The sequence below is a fragment of the Amphiprion ocellaris genome, chromosome 8, assembly GCF_022539595.1.
Source record: "Amphiprion ocellaris isolate individual 3 ecotype Okinawa chromosome 8, ASM2253959v1, whole genome shotgun sequence".
NCBI classification, from domain to species: domain Eukaryota; kingdom Metazoa; phylum Chordata; class Actinopteri; family Pomacentridae; genus Amphiprion; species Amphiprion ocellaris.
In genome coordinates, this window is record NC_072773.1 from 15,746,210 (window position 1) to 15,768,330 (window position 22,121).

At 39.4% G+C, this 22,121-nt stretch overlaps 1 protein-coding gene across 1 annotated transcript; it reads right to left on the bottom strand.

Annotated features, from left to right (window-relative positions):
* Positions 1-16,299: 16,299 nt before the first annotated feature.
* LOC129349471 (Ig-like V-type domain-containing protein FAM187A) lies at positions 16,300-21,098 on the bottom strand. The gene is made up of 5 exons (XM_055012689.1): positions 20,910-21,098; positions 20,162-20,439; positions 18,925-19,275; positions 17,790-18,028; positions 16,300-16,956 (listed from the first exon to the last, which is right to left on the bottom strand). Exons 1-5 carry the CDS (start codon positions 21,096-21,098, stop codon positions 16,730-16,732), a joined length of 1,284 nt encoding a protein of 427 aa, XP_054868664.1. The 3' UTR covers positions 16,300-16,729.
* Positions 21,099-22,121: the final 1,023 nt, after the last annotated feature.

A 22,121-nucleotide genomic window follows, 5' to 3' on the forward strand; every position in this document is an offset into this window, starting at 1 on the left:
TCTTGATGTTCATATCAGCTGACAGAAAATTCATATTAAACAAATGGTGAATTCAATATTTTTTCAAAGCGTGTTCTGATGCAGTGTGATAGTGACTGTAGTTATTTCCATCTTGAAGAAATTGTAAATAATGTCAGTCTAATCATCTATTGTAGGTACTTCTGGTAAAATAAACCCAAAAAAGTTTCTGTACAACCAAACTGAACTCTTAATAACATTTTTAGGGTAAAAAACTTGCAGGATGATATCCACTTGGTTGTGACGTATAACAAATATGTGCCAAATCACATATATTTGCCATTAATGTTATTACTTGATTGTTTCCTCCTTTACAGCCAACCAATCACATATTGGATGGAGTGGAAATCATTACTGCGGTAACCCAGGTACTGTGAAAGGATCGTACCCTAAACTGTGATATTTTCCTGAAACCTAAACTAACCAAAGAGGGAGTGAAAACCAAAGTAAACAACAAATGATAGCTAAACTTAAGTCTTACAATCATGGCGACACATTGGATGCAAACTCTGGATTAAAGTGCCGTCTTATGCCTCCACCATCCTCTCTTACCTCCTTATAAGGACTTTAAAGCTCTTGCAAACTTTTCCTACTGTGTCCCAGGTGAGAAAACAGATTTGTTTCTGAACAAAATTACATTTCTTCCAAAATGCAAATATAAATAGAGTTTAGTTATGCAGAAGCTATGTGTTATGGTCCGAAATACATGTATTCTTTGGGATACTGGACTCAAATCCTCGAAATACAGGCAAAGGAAACAAATGTTTCTTGCATTACCCAGACCTATTGGTACTGGATAGACCTCGGTCCTTGTTTTGATGTGAGTGGTGCAGATAAAATTCAAATGATTCCAGCATTTATCACAGTAAAAGCTGGAATCAGTAGTTCTGGATGTCCTGAAACTCCAGACCAAACAAAAAAATGTTTTTAAAGTCAGAATCTGAACTCCTGAAATAGCTACTGAGTCATCCAACCCTTCTCCAAGTGATCATGTTCTTTGTGCAGAAAAATGATTCTCATATTTGATTTTCTATTTTGGACATCCATTCCACTGTGATCTGGCTTTTCCCAGTGAGGTGTAACTAATATCCAAGTTGTTGCTAAGATCTCAGATCTACAGCTCTCGGTATGAAGTCATGCAAGGATCCAATTACCCGTCTGAGCTGCGAGGTCTCACCTTTCCACCCTGCCCCTCTCTATTGTCGTAAACAAACAATGCGTCATTTTCTCAGCAGAAATTGATTATCATATTTCACCGCAGAGACTGGCTATCAGGGAAGTATGATGGTGCCAATAAAATCTGCTCTTCTGGATGTTGCTGGAGTGTCGTGTTCCAGAGGAGACCAGTGGCAGCAAAAATGTTCAGCTGCTTGCAGTCACAATCTAAAAGAAGCAATATATAGAAACATACAATCTCTATACATCAAAGAGTATTCACTGCACACATACATACCAGATTTCTGTTTTGATTAAATTCTACATAAGATTATTATTCTTAGTTGCACATTTTTCATGAACTGGTACAATGTGGACAGACAAGCCATCGTTCTCTGTCTAAAACACTGTCACCAGGAACTTTTCTGTACATCTCTCAAATAACTTTCTTCTTCTGGAGCCAGCAAGACTACAGCAGCATCACTGATGATATTTTAATGACTATAAATAGCAAAAAACATATAAACACAAGAAAACTCTTATTCCACCTTCCAGTTGGCGATTAAACCCCTAAATACTCATTACTGTGTATCAAACTTATGTTTGTATGTTTTTTTTCCATGAAAATAGCTCATTCTTGTCTTAAATAAAACTCTACGCTGTTGCCATGACTTTGCTCAAATACTGTAAAGCCACTCTAGACTGTACAATAGCAAGTTGCAGTATTGAAGTAACTCAGTCATGCATGTTAACGTTGAAAGAACTGGTTCCCTATAGGTTGGTTCCAGGGTTCCAGGTCTTGGAAGGCTGAATCCGTGCTGTTGAGACTGTCACTACACTACAGTTTTAAAGTCGGAATGCTCAGCAATCATGTTAACTGCTACTTTGGCTCATAATGTGTCCTTTAAACATAATTTAAAAAAACAACAACAACAAAAAAAGATTTTCACCAGAAATGGTCTTTAAAGGCTCATTTTCACTACAATATAAAGTCCTGCAGTTCTATTAAAACAATACAATCATGGCTGGAAGTAGAAAGAATTAAAAAAAAAAGTGAAAACAAACCAACTATTCTTCTTCTTCTTCTTATTATTATTATTATTGTTACAGAATCTGGTTAGAGCTAATTATTTGTTTTCAGAAAATATCAAAATGAGATGCATACACTGCCCGGCCGAAAAAAAAAGTCGCACATTAATATTTTGTTGGACTGCCTTTAGCTCTGAGTACGGCACTCATTAGTTGTTGCATCATTTCGATAAGCTTCTGCAATGTCACAGCATTTATTTCTGTCCAGAGAAGCGTTAATTTTTCCCGAAGATCTTATATTGATGATGGGAGAGTCGGACTGCAGTGCCAAGTCTTCTCCAGCACATCCCAAAGATTCTCAATGGGGCTGAGGTCTGGACTCTGTGGAGGACAATCCATGTGTGAAAATGACGTCTCATGCTCCTTGAACCACTCATTCACAATGTGAGTCCCATGAATCCAGGCATCGTCATCTTGGAATATGCCCATGAAATCAGGGAGGAAAAACTCCATTGATAGAAACACCTGGTCATTCAGTATCTTCAGGTAGTCAGCTGACCTCATTCTTTGGGAACATAACGTTGCTGAACCTGACCAACCCCAGATTATAACCCTAAACCCCCACAGGTTTGTAGGCACTAGACATGATGAGTTCATCACTGCATCCGCCTCTCTTCTTACCCTGATGCCCCCATCACTTTGGAACAGGGTAAATCTGGACTCGTCAGATAACATGACCGACCACATTTGTTCCTCGGAGATGATGGTTCACCACTCTTCTTCCAGGTTTTAATAATGCATTGGACGGTTCTTAACCTGATTTCAGTAGTTTCAGAAATCTCCTTCATTGTTTTCTTTGCTTAATACAGACTCATAATTTGACTCTTCTGAAACTGATTAACATCTTTTCCATGACCACAGGATATGTCTTCCGACATGGTTGTTTAAGAAATAAGAAGCTCCTCCTGCATCAGCTAGGGTTCAATAAGTTGTTGCCTGCTGAAACATATGCAGTAATTATCCAATGGAAGGCTCTTATCAATGTGCTTATTTAAATCCAGGTGGCGACTTTTTTTTCTTTGGCCAGGCAGCGTACAAAAAAATTATTTAGATGAAAAATCCAAATTTTAAGCTACAATATGGTAAATTTTCCTCAGAGAAAGTCAAAATTTCTTCCAGCTTTTATAGTTTTTGACTTTTAAATGGTATAATCTAAGTGATATTCTGAAGATAACACGCCTTTCAAACCAACTAGAGGGCTGTCGAGTTCAGTGTTTAACACAACAGAAGCAGACATGTAGTATTTACTGCCACATACTGCGCCAGCAAATCACCTCACCATATGTGATATATTATGTGTGCGTGATCTATGGTGTGTGTGTGTGTGTGTGTGTGTGTGTGTGTGTGTGTGTGTGTGTTTGAAACTCTATATCACTTCCATTCCACCCCCAGAACAAACACACTTGATCTACAACAATCTCTCAGGAACCAACAAGCTGAACAAAGTGAGCGCTGAGTGCACACACTCACACACTCACACACGCACACGCACACGCACACGCACACGCACACACACACACACACACAGAGTGACAAACAGACAGACCTATAAGGTAAAAAGAGCAGCCACAGAATATAACAAACACTGAGGTATAATCGTTTTGTAAGTTTTCCATTAGCACTGGGCAATAAAGCTGAAAAGTCTTTCACGATAAAATGTAAAGTAGTTGTAACTGACCAGCACAGTGTGAATACCAACAGTCCGTACAGGAACATGTTTTAGGAGTGTGTGGAAAATGCAGGGTCGTATGTGTTTTTAGACAATTAAACCTGATCCTGCTGACTGGAACCTCCACCAGGGGAGATGTTCGGAGAGCTTTCCTTTTCCTTTGATATGCCCACATCCATTGGAATAGGCTATTGTTTTATCTGGTTTTCTCTTATTTTCTTATTTTGTCTGATGAATGGCAGACCTATAACCTGTCGATCAAACACTCCTCATTCTTCATCATTAATGACACTCTTGGCAAAGTGCATTACTGGTGTGGTCTTACAGCTGTATTTTAGCCTGAACATTACTTCCATTTGAGGTTTACAATATGGTTTTGGTTGTATGTTGCAATCAGTCCATACAGAAGATACTTTCATTATTCATTATTATCCTATTTCAACAAAACTGATTGATTTTCAAATTCTCTTCACAGTGTTAAATGTTACTTTTGTCTATTTTCATTATTAACAGTGAACTGATCCCAGTAACGTGTATTCAAAGCCGGGGTTAACTTATTCCTTTGTGCCACAGAGCTCCACTGTTGTCCAAAAACCATAAAAAACACACAGGCTGATCATAACTTATTTAGAAGCAGCTTCAAAGACTAACAACGAGGATCACTTTCACTGATCTAGATTGCAATTACTGGAAAGTGAAAGGTTGTCGAGTGCTCAGGGAGCCCAGTGCTTAATTATGGGAATTAAATTAAGGATGCCAAAATTAGTGCCAAGTCACTAAAGACCTGCGTTGTGCACCCAAGGGTAAACTGAAACAACACAGTGCAGAACTTGAGCAAATATATTGTACGGTATAAAACAGATGCATTTATGACATGTTGTCCAACCAGTCCACTAGTTGCTGACATGTTCTCCTGAGAAACACCAGGCAATAATTGCAAATGTGCAAGGAGCTGAAGGATGGCAGATGAGATATTTTTCTTTCCTCCTCAACTCTGTTTGTACTTTCAAAAAAGCCCCTGAAGCAGTAAATTTGATTTAAATATTAAACAGTGAAGTGTTTTTCCAAAACAATCTCCACTTACTCTGGATGTTCCAGACATAAACTGTTGCAAACATAAACTGTCAGCAGTTTATGTTTGCAAGTACTTTCAACAGTACGGACATTTATGACAGTGTTTCATAAGTTGTTTTATAGGTTTTGTTTCACTGTTGAATGCTGTGAGCATCACAAATTAAACTAGAAAAGCACTCAGAGAGCTCAGTACGTCACCAAGGCTGATCATTCCCTCATATGGCATTGTCAAAAATGCAGCTTTTTTGTTTTATAAATGCAGCATTTGTTTATTAGTTATTGATGATCAGAAATCACGGTAACATATCATGAGGCCATTTAATATAGATGTACCCACAAACAAAATGACCTTACAAAAGTGTGTTATACATGTGTACGTTATGCACAGATACTGAATCGCGTGACCTAAATATGTAGCGGGGAGCGGGAATTGATGGGACTCGGAAAAACACCCACAATTTAATCAAGCGTTCCTTGTATCATTTCTGACAGATAAGCCCCGATAAGTCCGCAGCGGTCGATTTGTAGTAGGATCGCAATCATGTGATCATCAGCAGGCAGCTGACGTAGTGTTCACTTGTCATAGTTACAGTTATGCCGTGCCGCTATCTCACAATAACACAGAAATTTTTAACAAATCTGTGGATCCAGATTATAAGCCACATCACTGCCAAGATCTAATCACTTGGTCCTTGTGTTATTTCTGATCTTCCCTGAAAATTTCTTGGCGTATATATATATATATATATATATATATATATATATATATATATATATACGCCAACTACTGTCAGAGCTCAACTCAATTTGACTGTTAAACTCAGATACCTAATCTGTTATAGACAGCAGGGAAAGTTATAGGTATGCCAGCACCTCTAACTCCCCAAGACCCGTTTGAACAAATGATCTCCAGACAGACAGACAATATTTTATCAGATACTTCTCATGCACTGCACCCTGAATACATTCTACTTAACCCAGGAAGAAGATACAGGGTTCCACTATGTAAACACAATCGGTACAAACACTCATTCATCCCTCTTTCAGGCACGCTCTTTAATGAGCAGATTACCCAGGATGAACAGAAAGACAGGAAGCCGGTAAGGTCATCCAGGTAACCATGTGTGTAACAGTGTAAGGTGCGTTCTGTACTATTAATATATGTAATGCTGAATTTTCACATTGCACTTTTGTTCTTAATCAGTGTGATAATGCATTTTCACTTTCATTTCCATCTGTCACTGATAGTGGTAGATCCTTTTATTATTTTGGATGTTTGTTGTTTTATTGTTGTATGAGAGGTATGTGCTGTCTGTGCAGCAGACCTTTCTGTCCAAGACAAATTCTCCCAAGAGAGACTAATACAGACACCTTGACCTTGAGCGTAAAACTGTGGTTTGTAAGGTCACATTGACCTTGACTTTTGACCTTTCCCCATGAAATGAATGTTTGAGCCAGATTTAAAGAAACATTGTCTTGGATACTGTATATGTTGGAGCCTAGTTTCAGATGCAGTGACTGTACATACTGAAGAAAAAAAATAAAACTCAAAGCCCTTTTTGACCACATATTTCTGAAAACTTTGGAAGCAGAAAAACTACTTACAGAAACAGTAAGTCTCTTTTGAGCCTGATTTGCATTTTATATCTGAAGTTCAGCCAAACTGATGATGTATTAAAAACACAGCAACCACATTTGAAAGTAAGTTTCTCAAAGGTTTATGCTGTGGAATACAGTGGTGATGATTGGGCACAGATGGTGACTCCTGTATGAAAGTTCAAGACAGCCTTGATCAGTGGCATCAGTTGTCTGTATTAACATTTAAAGCAAATAAATTTTAAGTTGTATTCTAAAACTAAAAACTAGATTAAGGAGCAAGTATCAGGAAATCCTGCTGTACAGGATGAGGTTAGGATGAATGATTAGAAGGACAACACACAACAACTCACATTAGTGTATTTCAAGCGTAACCACAGTCTGCGGATGTTAACCAAGTAGTTTTAGTAGTTTTAGCTGCATAAACCTTGGCTATAGTGGTTGCACATTAGAAAATCATATGGACTGTTTTTGTTTTTTTTTTTTTACAGTCATATTGTCCATTTCAGAGACACTGACAATGTCATCCTTCCATACGGCCTTCAGATTATATTGTTTAAGTATGAAGGCGTTGAAAAATTCCAGCTTGTACAAGATGAATAGAAATGTTGTAGAAAAATATGTTTTCCCCAATTTCGCTAAACCCTCCACAGGGAGTGTTCTGTAATGGCTAAATTGGATGGACTCTGCTAACTGACAGGCACACAGAGTGCTGTGAGGTGTGTTCACATTTTTGCCAATTACTTCAATCAACAATATGGCAGCAAATGAGAAACGACTGGAATTATTCCTCATTGATCTGGTGGAGCAGCGCAGCAGAAGGCAGGTGTAAATATTCAGTCTGTATTCCTGAGGCAAAACAAGGTTAAGAAACTAGTCTTTGTTCATTTATCTTCCAGTAGACAGCAACTATGTTACATAGCTGGCCTGGAAGCACTAACAAGTTGATTAATGACTGTGGTGTGTGGTCCAAAATCCCCTCCCTTGCTTTCTATTGCTACAATTGGCCTGCTATGAAGGAAAGTTACCCAACAGGGGCAAATAAGGCAATGTGGTGCTGCCGAGGACACAGGATCGTGTTCACCTCCAAGTCAAAAGAACAGTAATATTTCTTTGCACAGATGGAATATGGCCACTATCCTCTATTTGCCCAAGGACATGGCAAGAACAGTCATATTATGTGCTGAAGCAATCAACCCTCTCTATCTAACAGCTTACATCCTGCTAAATATCTCTCCATCTGCCATCAGCCATATTTTCTGTTGTTTACATCTGTGCAAACAATTAATGTAAACTCTCTCCGCACTGCTGGTCTCTGCTATTACGTCTGACATACAGTGAGAATGGTAATTTAACAGCAACTAAGGATTATATCGATTTATGAGTTCAACCTCTGTTTGAAACAGAATTTATGAGCATCACTGGTATACAGGTAGCAAGTTCCTAGTTAGTAAATTAGAAAACAGTTGTAGACCTAACATATAGTAAGTGTGATCAAAGTAAAGTCATTCCACATGTCCTTTTTCCCAGCAATGTTTCCTGTTTCTTCAGAGGGATGCCAAGGTGCTCTCAGGCCAGATGAGACATGTAATCCATCCAGAGAGTTCCTGGTCTACACCAGGGTCTCCTCCTAGGTACCCAATAAACTTTTAAAGATACCAGAACTACTTCAGCTGGCCTCATTTGATGCAAAAGAGCAGCGACTCTATTCTGAGCTCCTTCCAGATGTCCAAGCTCCACACCTGACCTCTAAGGCTGAACCAACCACCTAGTAAATGTGTGATTCTCAAAGTCCAACAACACTCTGAAATCCAAAGACAGCCAAAGAGATCAATAAAGTGTGTGATATACAGCACTGCATCCATCCAGCAGAGGCTGACGATCAGACCAGATCGCCATTCAATGTGTCTTCGTTATTTTGTATGACATTGTTCCCCCCTTATTGAGCTATTTATTGTGTTTAGGGGACCTGGACTAACTAGTAGTGATGGATGTATCTGTTTTGCCACTTAGGAGCAGTCACCTCAACAGCACTAGACATATTGAATTAGTGTGCACATCGAATATTTCTTCAGCAATTTAGAGGTTCAGGATAACGCTGTCTGTCCATCCAATTTTAGCTGCTTATTGTTCTCCAGGTTACAATGTCAGCTGCTCCTGGGGGACACCAAGGTGTTCCAATTACCGGTTCCCCCCCACTCCCCTGGGCCTATCACCCGTCAGCATAATCCCACATCTAGAACAGATCCATATCTGACGCTAAACCACCACAGCTGCATCCTTTTCTAATCACTGTTTTTGCCCCAGCTTGCATGTCGAAGTGTGACAGAGTGCAGGAAAAAAAGGTTTTTACTGATACCTTATTTTGGTTGCTGCCCTGAGCTCATGAAGTTTGAACACAGAGTAGTTGGTTGGTGTTTGATGTTGTCATCTGCCTATTACTCTTACCTTTACTCTGAGTGTTAAATCAGACACTGACATATGCAAAATGTGTGCACTGTTTAAACCAGCCATACTGCCATCCCCACAGCTACCAAAAATTATCATTTTAACAAATGTGGACTGAAAAGAGGGGCTATATTTGCATCAGGGTGCAAGTGTTGTATGTTATTGGACTATAGATATGTAAATATTTTGTGTGTTACTGATAAAGAAAAGTAAAACATTAGTGTAATGTATGGTGTGTTAGAATACCTAATAGATCTTTGTTTAAAAGAGTAACTTAGTATTTTACCAAACCAGTATAGACAGAGTAAAAATATCTTAACGATAATAATTCATGTTAGGAAAATATTTGCTCTGAAAGTCAAAGAGGATTAGTTGTTCCATTGGAGGAAAGCAGAAACCTACTGTGAATTTGACTTACTATTATGGATTTCAACTTAAATATCGTAAACACATCAAAGACGGTCACACTCACACAAAACTGGAACTCTGGAAAGTGGACAGAAAGTGCTGTAACTAGCTGCTGCTGGAACAATTATACAGCAGCTCCATAAAAATGACAAAATATCCTGGGGCGAGGTAGCAATGCATATGAACTAGTTCTGCAGAGAGAGCTGCTTCATGGATGGAAGAGAACAGCAAGTACAGACTGGCAACAATACAGCAGGATGGTTGTAGCTGGAAATATGAGTGGAGAGGAAGGTCATGAGGTATATGAACTGAAGCTTCCTCCTCAGAGTGCATACAGAGCGATGAGGAGCGTATAAATGTCTGCAGCCTGCTTGATTTAATTTTCTTCTAAGCTTATTAAATTCTCAAAATTTTGACCTTTCTGATATAAAAGGACACTGAGAACACATGTTAACAGGTAAGGATATGCAAAAAAGGGTAAGTAAAGGGTATTGAACACGTCCTATGTATGTATTTCACGTTGTGTGTTCTTGGTTCATGTTGAAATGTTAACATGGTAATTGATAGTTCAAACGAAAAAATTCTTCAGATGCTTAATTAGCAAGCGTTGAGCTGAAGGCAGTGTTCAATAGTCAGGAGCAAGCTAATGCTAAAGGGTCGTTTTTTTTTATAAAGTACATTCTTTGTTTTTGTGTATTAGCTTTTTTTTTTAAACTTAGCATAGACTGAATAAAAGCACTTCCATAATCAACACAAAGCCAACTGCAAGGCATGTCTTTAAAAGTGAAAGACTGAAAAGGGCAGCAGGTTAAAGATACGAATGGGACTTGAAACACAGTCAGATTTCATGACTGCTCCATTTGGTTACACAGTAACAGCCAAGGTTCCAGTGTTCATCCAGCATGATATTGATATTAATTGCCCTCAAAATGTTGTTTGGTGGTATAAGAATATAATTTTGTGGAGCCCAGGTTGGCTTCTGGTAAATGTACATCAGTCCCTGACATACACTACTGTACACAAAAGTTTGGGGTCACCCAGACAATTTCATGTTTTCCACGAAAACTCACACTTTTATTCATGTGCCAACATAACTGCACAAGGGTTTCCTCATCATCAATTAGCCTTTCAACACCATTAGCTAACACAATGTAGCATTAGAACACAGGAGTGATGGTTGCTGGAAATGTTCCTCTGTACCTCTATGGAGATATTCCACTAAAAATCAGCCATTTCCAGCTAGAATAGTCATTTACCACATCAACAATGTCTAGACTGTATTTTTGATTCATTTAATGTTATCTTCATTGAATTTTTTTTTCCTTTCAAAAATAAGGACATTTCTAAGTGACTCTAAACTTTTGAAAGGTAGTGTATGCCTGTGGAGGACTTTTCTTCCCATTCTTCTTTGCAGGACTGTTGTTATGCAGCAAAAAATACATTTTACTCAAACCATAATTGAGAATGCAGTTTAACTATACATGTTTTGTTTTGTTGGTTTTTTTTGGAAGACAAGGCTGAGCTGGAAAGCAGAAAGACTTGAAGATATTCCTCAAAAGCCAAGAGGCAGAAATGGCTCAGTAACTTCTGCTAACATTACCAAGAGATGAATTCTTGGTAAAGTTAGCAGAAGTTACTGAGATCTGCAATGATCCTGCTCCCAGCAAGTTGTAGGATATCTAAGCAAGAGATCACAACATCCACTCCACATTGCTATGTAACCACAGAAAGATTTTCATCTTCCCCAGAATTGAGTTCATTTGAAACCTCTGACCCATCACCATTAGCTCCGCCTTTAAATCAGTTGATAACATCGATCAAAATGCCATCTGTTCACACAAGCTAACAGTCAATCTAATTGGCATTTTCCATAACTTGTGCAGTGCACATTCATGCTACTCAGAGGATAAACCGTTTTGATCCTAATGACCATTCCCCTACAGTAGAAATGTCTGCAGGGGAATCTCAGTAACTTCTCAACATGGCCTGGAACAAGCTTTATACCATCTCCATAAGCTCTATACTGTTTTTTGCGCAAATCAAATGATGTGTCCATTTGTTTCTCCAAATACCTTCATCAACAATAAAAAACTAAATGTGTTGTTCTTCCTCTACTGAACATCTGTGAATTCTGCCTCCGTCCATTTTTAATCTATTATGAACACAAATACATTGGTTTTTCTTGTGGATATGCTGCCTGCACATTGTAGAGAGCAATATTTAACTCTAAACAAGCTATCTAAGAACACATTAAACAGAACAACACTCACAGACATTAGTGTTTGTTCAAGAAAGTAATGTAATGATGCAATACTGACATCTGTTTTAGTGTGGATGGAAGGTCACAAAAGTCCTGGCTTAGTGCAGACTTGGACTGCATTCCAATACCCATACAGCTATGTTATATAGTATGCCAGCAAAGATTTAGTGAGTCACAACACACGGTATGTCAAATATGGTCTGCCAACACCACCAGTTTGTCCTACTACATCTGGTCTCATTTTGAAGTATGCAGATCAGCATATTTTCCTGGCCATTCTAACCCACAATCCTCTGCAGAGTGGAAGAGATGTCTGACACGAGTATAAACTAACTTGAGCTGCCAAGAGGGCACAGACAGATGACGGCTCATTTTGCACTATCACAGAGATATGCAATATGAGCCATTCAAAGCTAAAGGTGCAGTACTATGTCAAGGCCATGTGTCCCAATTGTGTGCAGTCTGCATACAACAGTACATTCTTTGGAGTGGCAGCTGTAGTACATACTGAAAAGAAGAAGTATATGATTTGGAATACAATCATGGTTTTTGTGCGCAATGGCTCTTAAAGCTGCTCCTTGAGGCTCAGAATAAAGAGTAAATGGTGTGCATATACATGTATTTAGCGCTTTTCTACCCGAGTGGTACTCAAAGCGCTTTTACAGCATTTCACACTCACACACCAATGGCGGCAGAGCTGCCAGGTGTTTGCCTGCCATTGGGAGCAATTTCGGTTTCGGTATCTTGCCCAAGGACACTTCAGCATGTGAAAGAGCCGGGGACAAATCACCAAGCTTGTGACTAGTGCATAGGCTGCTCTAGCACAAGTCATTCACAGTCGTTCTGCTAGTTTTCTCTCCTTACAGTCACGTAACTATGGTTTACGGCAGATGTTCATCAGTCCCTTGTATGAGTACAATAGAAACAAGAGAGCTATGAGATGTAAAGAAAGAAAAATAGGAGCTAACAGAGGAAGAGGCAGTCTCTCGTAAGTTATTTCTAATATGAAGATATACACTACCGTTCAAAAGTTTTGGGCTCACCCAGACAATTTCATGTTTTCCATGAAAACTCACACTTTTATTCATGTGCTAACATAATTGCACAAGGGTTGTCTGATTATCAAGTAGCCTTTCAACACAATTAGCTAACACAATGTAGCATTAGAACACAGGAGTGATGTTTGCTGGAAATGGGACTCTGTGTCCCTATATAGATATTCCATTAAAAATCAACTGTTTCCAGCTAGAAAAGTCATTTACCACATCAACAATGTCTAGACTGGATTTCTGATTCATTTAATGTTATCTTCATTAAAAAAATAGCTTTTCTTTCAAAAATAAGGACATTTCTAAGGGAGACCAAAGTTTTGAACAGTAGTATATGTATTGCCTAACTAAGGTATCAGTCAAACATTTTTGTAGGCCTATTTAGATATAGAATGAGGCAGAAAAAAAATAATGAAATTAAATCTTTCAGAGTTTGTTAAGCATCTGTGTTCCCAGCAGAGGTGATGAATGAGCACTGGTCGAGCAATGAAAGGAGATAAGACGAGGGATGAGAGGAGCTCAAGAGGAGACCCCAGCTGTGGATGAACAAGTGTCTGAGTGTTCATCCCTCTGGCTCTCCGACTGGAGAGACGTCTTAATGAAAATGCATCTGATGTGCCCTCGTTGTCTGACAGCAAGAATCCAGATATCTCTCCTCTGATATTGCCCATCTCTCCGCTGCTCCTCATCAGCAGCAGCAGCGAGGTTTTCAAGAGCCACTTCAACACCTGCAGATGCTACAAAACTCTGAGTGTGACATCATTGCAAACACATTAGGCCTGCTTTCTGCTGAGCTGCATGGAACTAACATTATGTTGGGAAAAAACAAGACAAATGAACATGAAACTAAAATTATCAAAAATAAAACAAAAAAAAATCTTTTAAGTATTGTTCTTATAGATTTTTATAGGGCAATATGTGATAATAGATAATACATGGAGATGCCATAAAGTTATACAGTGGTAGGAAAACAAATACTGAAATTAATAAGTTTTACATTCTAGCCTTTCAAATGTGCATATGAATAATTGAATGGATTGGCCATGTCTGTCTCATCACCTCATAGATCTCTCATTTATTGACAGTTACAACCATTTACTGTCCTCTCTTAAATGTCTATAACGGCAGTACCTGCCTACCTGCTTACAGGCCAAATCATCAAGGCATCATTCATCAACCAAACTCAGGTTATGTTTATTTAAACATGTAAGATAAGAAAAGGGCACATCACAAGCCTCTCTCTGGTCCTTTAATTATTTAATTATTAATTTCTGTTTTGAGACTGTATGCAATGTGCATACATGTGCAAGTAGTAACAGTCATGAGCCAGGGTGTCACGTGACGCTGCGCTATCAGGACCTGTTTTTCAGACACTATCTGTGATAAGTGTTGATTCTCTTAAAATGTGTCAAAATGGTGAAACTTAAACTTGAATTTCATCTTGGGGGGAAAAGGAAGAAGGCACAAGGAACCAGATTTATCTAACTAGGAGGGCTAGTGAAGACGATTATGCTGTTTTAGCGAATGTTGAAGAAAACAACTTGGGTGCTGTTGGTGCTCCTGATCTGATCCACTTTCTTTAGTGTGAAAGATTGTGGTTCCTCCACTGTCACTTCTGTTGAAGGTAGCTGCAGACCTACTTCTTGTCACCAGTGATGACGCTCCACATGAAGGTTGGATCATCCCGGCTGCTGACTGACACAGAATGTGATGTTTGCTCTCTGCTCCAGTGGTCACAAAAACGTAACACAGGCCTTGATGTTGATAACGTGATATCATGACTCGTCACAGTTACTGACATGTCCACCGTGCAAAGTCTCAAAATTTTTGGATGAACCTTTGTAGAAGATTTTTGCATGAAAACAATTTTCTTGTTACTCCGCCAAGGAACTGCGGAGTTATGCGACGATCGGCATACATTTGTCTGTGAATCTGTCTGTCTGTCTGTGTGAAACATTACTCAAAAACGGACTAACGGATTTGGATGCAATTTTCAGGGGAAGTCAGAAATGACACGAGGACCACCTCATTAAGTTTTCAGTGATGCGGCTTATAATCTGGATCCACAGCTTTGTTACATAACATGCACATGCATAACACATACCTGTGCTCAGCACAAGGTCATTTTTCATTAAAGATTTCATCCGTCGGAAATGATACGTCAACTGAGCAGCCTTGGTGGAGTACTGCGCTCTGAGTGCTTTTTTAGTCTTAAAATGTCTCCAATATAATTCTACACCATTATTTTCTTGCTTCTCTTTTCCCCTACCCTTCCCCACTTGCTGCAGCTCAAGCACACCAGCTCGATTATGACTCTTCTAAAACACTGTAAAACTACTATACACAACACAAATTGTAAGTTGTAGTCCTAATTCAGCCATATACCGATCAGCCACAACATTATGACCGCTGACAGGTGAAGTGAATAACATCAATTATCTTGTTATAATGCAATGTTCTGCTGGGAAACCTTGAGTCCTGACCTTAATGTGGATGTTGACATGTACCACCCACCTGAACATTGCAGGTCAAGCAACCCCCCAACCGTCCATGGCAACAGCAGTCCTTGATGCCAGTTGCCACCCTCAGCAGAACAATGCACCCCCGACACACCACAAAAACTGCTCAGGAGTGGCCCGGGAACACGACAGAGCTAAGGTGTTCACCCAGGTTTCAAAGTCCCCAGATCCAAATCTTACTGAACATCTGTGGAATCTGCCAGTATAAGCCTGATCTAGGTAGGTGCCACCCTGCAAACCACAGGACCCACAGAATTCACTGCCACCATCCTGGTGCCACAGGACATCCCCATAAGTCCTGTGCCCATGCCTGACTGGGTCTGAGGAATTTTAGCAGCACATAAAGGAGATCAACACAGCATTAGGCAGGTGATCATAATGTTTTGCCTGATCAATGTACATGTTATGCTATGATTCAGAAAGCCCCACCCTGCAAGTTGACAGGAATGGATTCTTTAGGTTTGTTATGAATGTATTAAAACCCCAGAGGTTTGAATCTAAGTTTTTGAAACCACTGTTGGTGCGCTGCAGTCTCAAATTTGAAATGCTCAGTCATAGTGTTGACTGCATATGTAACTCACGATGTGTCTTCCAGGATATCAGAATCACCATATGTTCATGTTACCAACACTTGATAGTCACCTGAAGGGGTTTTGAAGCGGAAACATGTCACTTGGTAGTGTTATCTCCTTTTTATGCCACTAGGCTGCACTTGCTGACATGTTTCAGAAGAGACATAATGACCACTTAATTGTATTCCCTGGCAACATTTTGTGCCAGAGCAGGCAGTACTGCATTATAACATACACAAAAATCTCAGAGAAGAGCTGCTGAATACTTGTGCGGGTGCATAAGTGCGAATTTTACACAGAAAATACATCATCTGCCATGATTTAAGTCAATGTTTACTTGTTCAAACAAAAAGTGTTATCTGAACACTACATATAAGCCATGAAAATTGATAATTATGTGTGTGTGTAATCCATTCATGGAAAACAAAATAGCGTGACATTGTTTGCAGCTGAGTTTGTTAGCATCAGTCTGCTACAAATAAAAGTCCTGCTGTTTGCTTGCTGGGCATATGGAAATGTAGCCTTTTACTTTTTCCCATCCTGCCTTTAGCAGAGCATCCAAAATGCTTGTCATTATCGTCTAAAGCTGCCACAGTGGAATTGCCAACTCACTGCATCGAGACAAGATACAAAGAAAAGCAAACCATGTTGTCTTCTAGGTTGTTTTGCTCTCAGAGGAAATCTGATTCAGACAGCTCCATCTGGGTGTTGTGTTCTGCAAACATTTGCATGTTTGACGTTAGGACAGTGCTAGCAATCAGCACCTGTTTTGGGTTCCTGAATAATACAGTGATAGTGTAGCTGGTATCTCAAAAAATTACATTACTACTGCAATGGTTAAGAACAACAACACAACTTATATTTCACGGGGTTTAATCCATATGTGTTTCTGCAGCGTCTCTGTGGTGTCTGACTACAGCTCTGAAGAACAGCAGCAAGCAAAACACAGCCGTCATGGCAGCATATGACTGTAACACCACATATACAGCTGCTGGGAAGTCAGGATGTGAAAACAGAGACTGACCACGCCCCAAGCGGACATAAACTAGCAGATGTATCTCAGCAGCCCGGCGACCCTGCAGCCAGCAGTAGTAGACGCCTAGAAATTAGAGTACATCTCAGTCAAATTAAACAACCCTGAACTGCACAGACACTTTGTTATTTTATATAGATTACAATCTAACAAAGTATTAATATTATTATATAACATTATTAATATGCCACATATAAAATATGAAAGCTTCATAAATCACGTTCATTCATATATTCAAACCATTAACCCTCTGAACTCCAAGTAGTTTCTGGCCGTTTTTCTGCTCCACAGTTTTACTGACTGATTTTTCACTGCACTATAAAGGCCTGCACCTCTATGGAAACACAGCAATCATGACCAGTAGAGATGCCGTCTTCTCTGTGTTAACATGGCCTGCAGTTCAGTTGAGTTTTTGTCACGTGTTGGTTGCTTGTTTTTGACAAGCTTTTAAATGAGATTTAAATTAAAGTGATTTTGATCAAATTTCCCAATTTGACACACATGATTAGTTTAAGAGCCATCAGAAAGATTCTTCTTGTTTTCAAAGTTACCTGCTCTGATAAATGGTGTAATTTTTGCCTGCCAGCAAGTTTTGGGGAACATATGGTTAAAAGTAAGAATATTTTTGGAAAATCAGGACATTAACATCAGGCGTTTGGGACTAAACGGTGTATTATGGCAGACATCAAGTGCATGGTGGTGTTTTGTGTGCATTTGATAATGGGCTATCATGTTTTTAACTAAGATTTAGTGAATTTTCCCACAGAATGGCAGTTCAAGGACTGTTGGAAAGTGTAAAATATGAAGATTCTCTCTGATTTTCATTGTGTGATGTGTCAGCCTGTAAGCATAATAAAATGAAACATGTCTGATGGAGGTTGGTAGTTGTATTACAGTACCTGAGTCCTGAATTTTTGCTGGTTGAAACACCAGGTGGTGTCCGGTGTCTATAATTAGCCTCGGGGTCGTGGCGCCGAGGTTACCGCCTGCTGAGTTCTCATGTCGGTAGATGGGTTTAGATCCTCGATCCCAGGCCACAGCCATGTTAGGACGCGCTCCTGGGCATCCCAGGGTGAGAACTTGGTCCGCTGGGTGGCTCAGGTAGAACACTGGTATCCGTACTGGTGAGGAGGCAGAACTGCAACACAGATTAATTATATTAGAGATGTATTACCTTAGTATTTAGCACTGTGAACTACAACGAGACAGAGTGAGTGCAACAGAAAATATCTACAACATTCAGGTCTTGGGCAGATTTATGGTCTTTCTGATTCATGTTACCCACTGATGTTGTAATTAGAGTATCTATCAGGTCAAAAATTCCATTTGAACACAACATTACAATGTATCTTGGAGATGAATGACTGTATTTAGCTGTGGTTGGAGGCTCTAGTATTTATTGCCAGCCTTGTTAAGGATTTACCAATAACAAAATCTTCATTGTTTTTTCCCCCGTGGCACTTTTGCATTGTTTTGGTATAAAGAATGATGCAATCTCTATGTGATGATTGTGTGGCTTTGTCTTGCTTAATTATTGATGAAAAAAAGATTATTTAATGATTACAGCATTTGAAAATCTCTTTGCCCTGAAACTCTTTGGCTTTCAAGAATTAGTCTGTTCGAGCGATAAAATCTGCTCTCTCCCTGTCTGCACCTATATACAGATGCACATATGAGAACGACTGCAGAGTGAAGACAAAAGGGCCAACAAGTGTTCAGCATCTCTGAGAACTCCTTCAAGACTGTTGGAAAACCATTTCAGGTGACTACTTCATGACGATCATCAAGACAATGCCAAGAATGTGCAAAGCAGTAATCAAAGCAAAGGGTGGCTATTTTGAAGAATCTCAATTTTAAACCATTTTGACTTATTTCACACTTTTTTACTACATAATTGAATATGTGTTCATTCGTAGTTTTGATGCCTTCAGTGAGAATCTACAATGTAAATAGTCATGAAAAGAAAGAAAAAAAATTAAATGAGAAGGTGTGTCCAAGCTTTTGACTGGTAGTGTGTCTACAGCACATGCTCACCTGTAGCCAAGAAATGACAACAGAGCGAGGAGTTTGGAGGATTGAGGGGGTTGAGTTGGACACGTCACTTGACAGCTTCTGACCTTCAACTTAGCCCCAACTCTGCTTTGCCTAAAGCTCTTGCCAAACGCTCTGGGCACCGCCCCTGAACCGCAAGAAGCCACTGTCTGATTGGCCCGTCTGTAGCGCACGTGCAGGAAGCGGGAGTGGACGTAGCACAGTCCCACACGGACCTGCTCTCCTGGAACGCCACAACGATCACACACCGTCCAGGGCCGGTAGCTGGTGAAGACTTGGTACAGCCACTCAGAAGTGAGGAGTCTTTTGCTGGCTTGTCTTCTTTTGTTCTTGCTTTTGGGAGTGAGACCAGGAGCAGGAAATAAGTGAGATTGTGGTATAAAAAAGATGAAACTACATTTACTTCTTTTCTGTTCTTTCAACTACCACACAAACAAAGAATTCAAGTTACTTGTAATTACAGAACACATTTAAAACAACAGTTGTGGAACCAAAGTGCTTTCTAGGCGTAAAACATATTAAAATGAGCCTAAGAAGACCCTACAGCATTATTTAAGGTGTGAATTTACCCAGCTGATGATTAAAACCTGACAAAAATTATATGAAATGCAACTTCTTCTGACTATAGTAAATATTAAAACCCACACCCTACAGTATTATAAATTATGGTTAACCAAACTAATTTAAACACAAGGCAAAATCCCCACAATGTTATTAATTATGAAAACTAAGACCCTACAAAAAAAAAATATATATGATGCTTTTCCTCTGGAACATTGAATAGGAGCCCTTGCAACAGAAAGAGACAAGCACAACATATCCATTATTTATTTTGATGCTTTTCATAATATCTTCAAAGTGCAATTTCAAGCAATAGGAGACTGGGTATTTTCATTTGCATTACAAAACAATCTGCAGCACCATCAGTACCTTACAATATATCCATCTGTGACACTGGACGGATTCTATCATTCACTTTTTTGCCCGCCACCATGACAACAGAGAAGACTCAAATATTTAGCACACCCTCCATGATGAGAGGTAATATTTAGAAAAGTAAATCAAGGGTATTCAGAAAGAATAGATTTTGGGTGTCAGTATATGTTTAGTGAATAGCAGGAATTAACAAATGCATTGTTAAGTTAGCATCATAATCTGACTGATGATATGTCAGAGTTCTATTATTGTCTTAGTAACTGACCCCCCTTTTTCTCATCACCTCTGAGTGAAGCTGATTGTGAGAGCTTTCTGGATGTCCAGGTCATAACCATAGAAGAAGTCCTGGTGAGCGGAGCCACAGATGTAGATGCCAGAGTCTCCGGGTCCCGCTCTGAAGATCAGCAGGCTGAAGAGCCGGATGGAGAATCGGCTTCTCAAGTCTCCACTGTGAGGGACCTGACTGGAGTCTAGCAGCTTGTTGCCATGGCGATCACTCAAGGCTCTGGTGTCCTCGTAGCTGCCCAAATGTTTCCTAAAGAACCACACTACTGATTGGACCTGAAACGTGAAGAGAACAATACAGCCAACATAAACGTGCTGTCAGCTGATAAGGTTGTTTCGTCATAAAAGAACCAAGCTTCATGAATGGGTTTTTTTGTGACAAAGAAGTATCTGTTCCAATCACTCTATCAGAGAAAAATCTGAGTTGTAGAAATAACTGGAAACTCGAGAGCCATGACATTATGTTCTTTACAAGTGTATGTAAACTTTTGACCACAACTGTATATAGCACCTTTCACACATACAAAATCACAAATTTTTGTTGAGAAATTAAATCATGTGTCTTTTAAAAGTAAATGGGCTGTCGAGTTGTATAGGAATGCAATTTTTGAGACTGAGGATGAATATTTCACAGGAATACTTGTAGATGCTTGTGGCTATTTTGAATAAATGAATGAAAAACATATTTGGCACAAACAGAAATGTTGCACAAAAGTGTCAGTCGTATCATGATTGGTCCACGCTACCTGTTGTGGTTTGCAGTGACATGGCAGCTCCACGGTAACTCCTGCCAGGTAGGCAGCGTTGATGAAGGTCAGAAAGGCAGGACAGGCTCTTGTAGCAAATACATCCTGCTTGTCCTCTGGAGCCTCATAGCTCCACACCTGTAGTGACAGCAGGAGGAGGAGGAGCAGGGAGAAGGAGTTAAAAACCATTAGGCTTCTCTGAGGAAAAGAAAAACTTTCTTAATGTTATCAAATTCACAGTTTCAATAAACTATGTCTGTGCGGTCTTAGAAGCCTCCATTGTTTGTGTTTATTTAATTTCGTAAGAATGAAACAAGCTTAGAGACAAGCTTACTTTCAAACCACGGAATCTGTTGCCAACGCAAACATCTTCAAATCCAGCAGTAGTCTCATTGCATTGCCTGGCATGGAGACAAACTGTTTTTGTATCACAATTTCCCAGTGTCATTTTGTCTGGCGTTGGCTGCATTAAAAAACAAACCCTCTGGTACGTGGGTCCATCTGGGTCAGTTGAGACAGCAGTGTTGCTCCACAGTCTCAGACTTTCTCCAGAATGTATTTATTTGTTATAGACAAACATAAACTAAGCTCTGCTAAATACTCTGGCAGAATATTGCAAATTTTGAGCATTGAATTTTTGTTTTGAGACCTGGGATTTATTTATGTCTTTCATTGTCACCCTTTAAAAAGTCAAGGGATCTTTAAGACATTTTTATTTCCAAATGATGGAATAGTGCCAACAGAGGCCACATATTAAATTACTGGTCTTTAAAAACAGAAAAAAAGTGCTGATTTTACACCAACTTTTGAGGCCTCTAATATGAGTAGAATTTGTTGTCCGACAAATATGGCAAGCCAAGTCAGTTACTTGCCACTTAAACATGAAATTCTCAACATTCAGTAAAATATTTTACAGATTTCAATTTTAGGTCACAAATAAGCAAACTCAGCAAAACCTGAGACCGTGGAGCGACACGTTTCCTGAATTCTGTCTAAATGGACACAGACTGATGAGAACTTTGTCACTACATTAACCAGTCCTTATCCCCTCATAAAAAAAGTCTATTATTTTCATCAAAAATACCCAGCGATTTATCTTGTCCTGCTGTTTTGTGGAATCCAGACAGCCTCAGTTTGACCTGTAGAAGCCCTGTTAAAAGCATGTCCTGATACTGATCTACAGACGCATTCCATTCCAAAAACACTGCACTG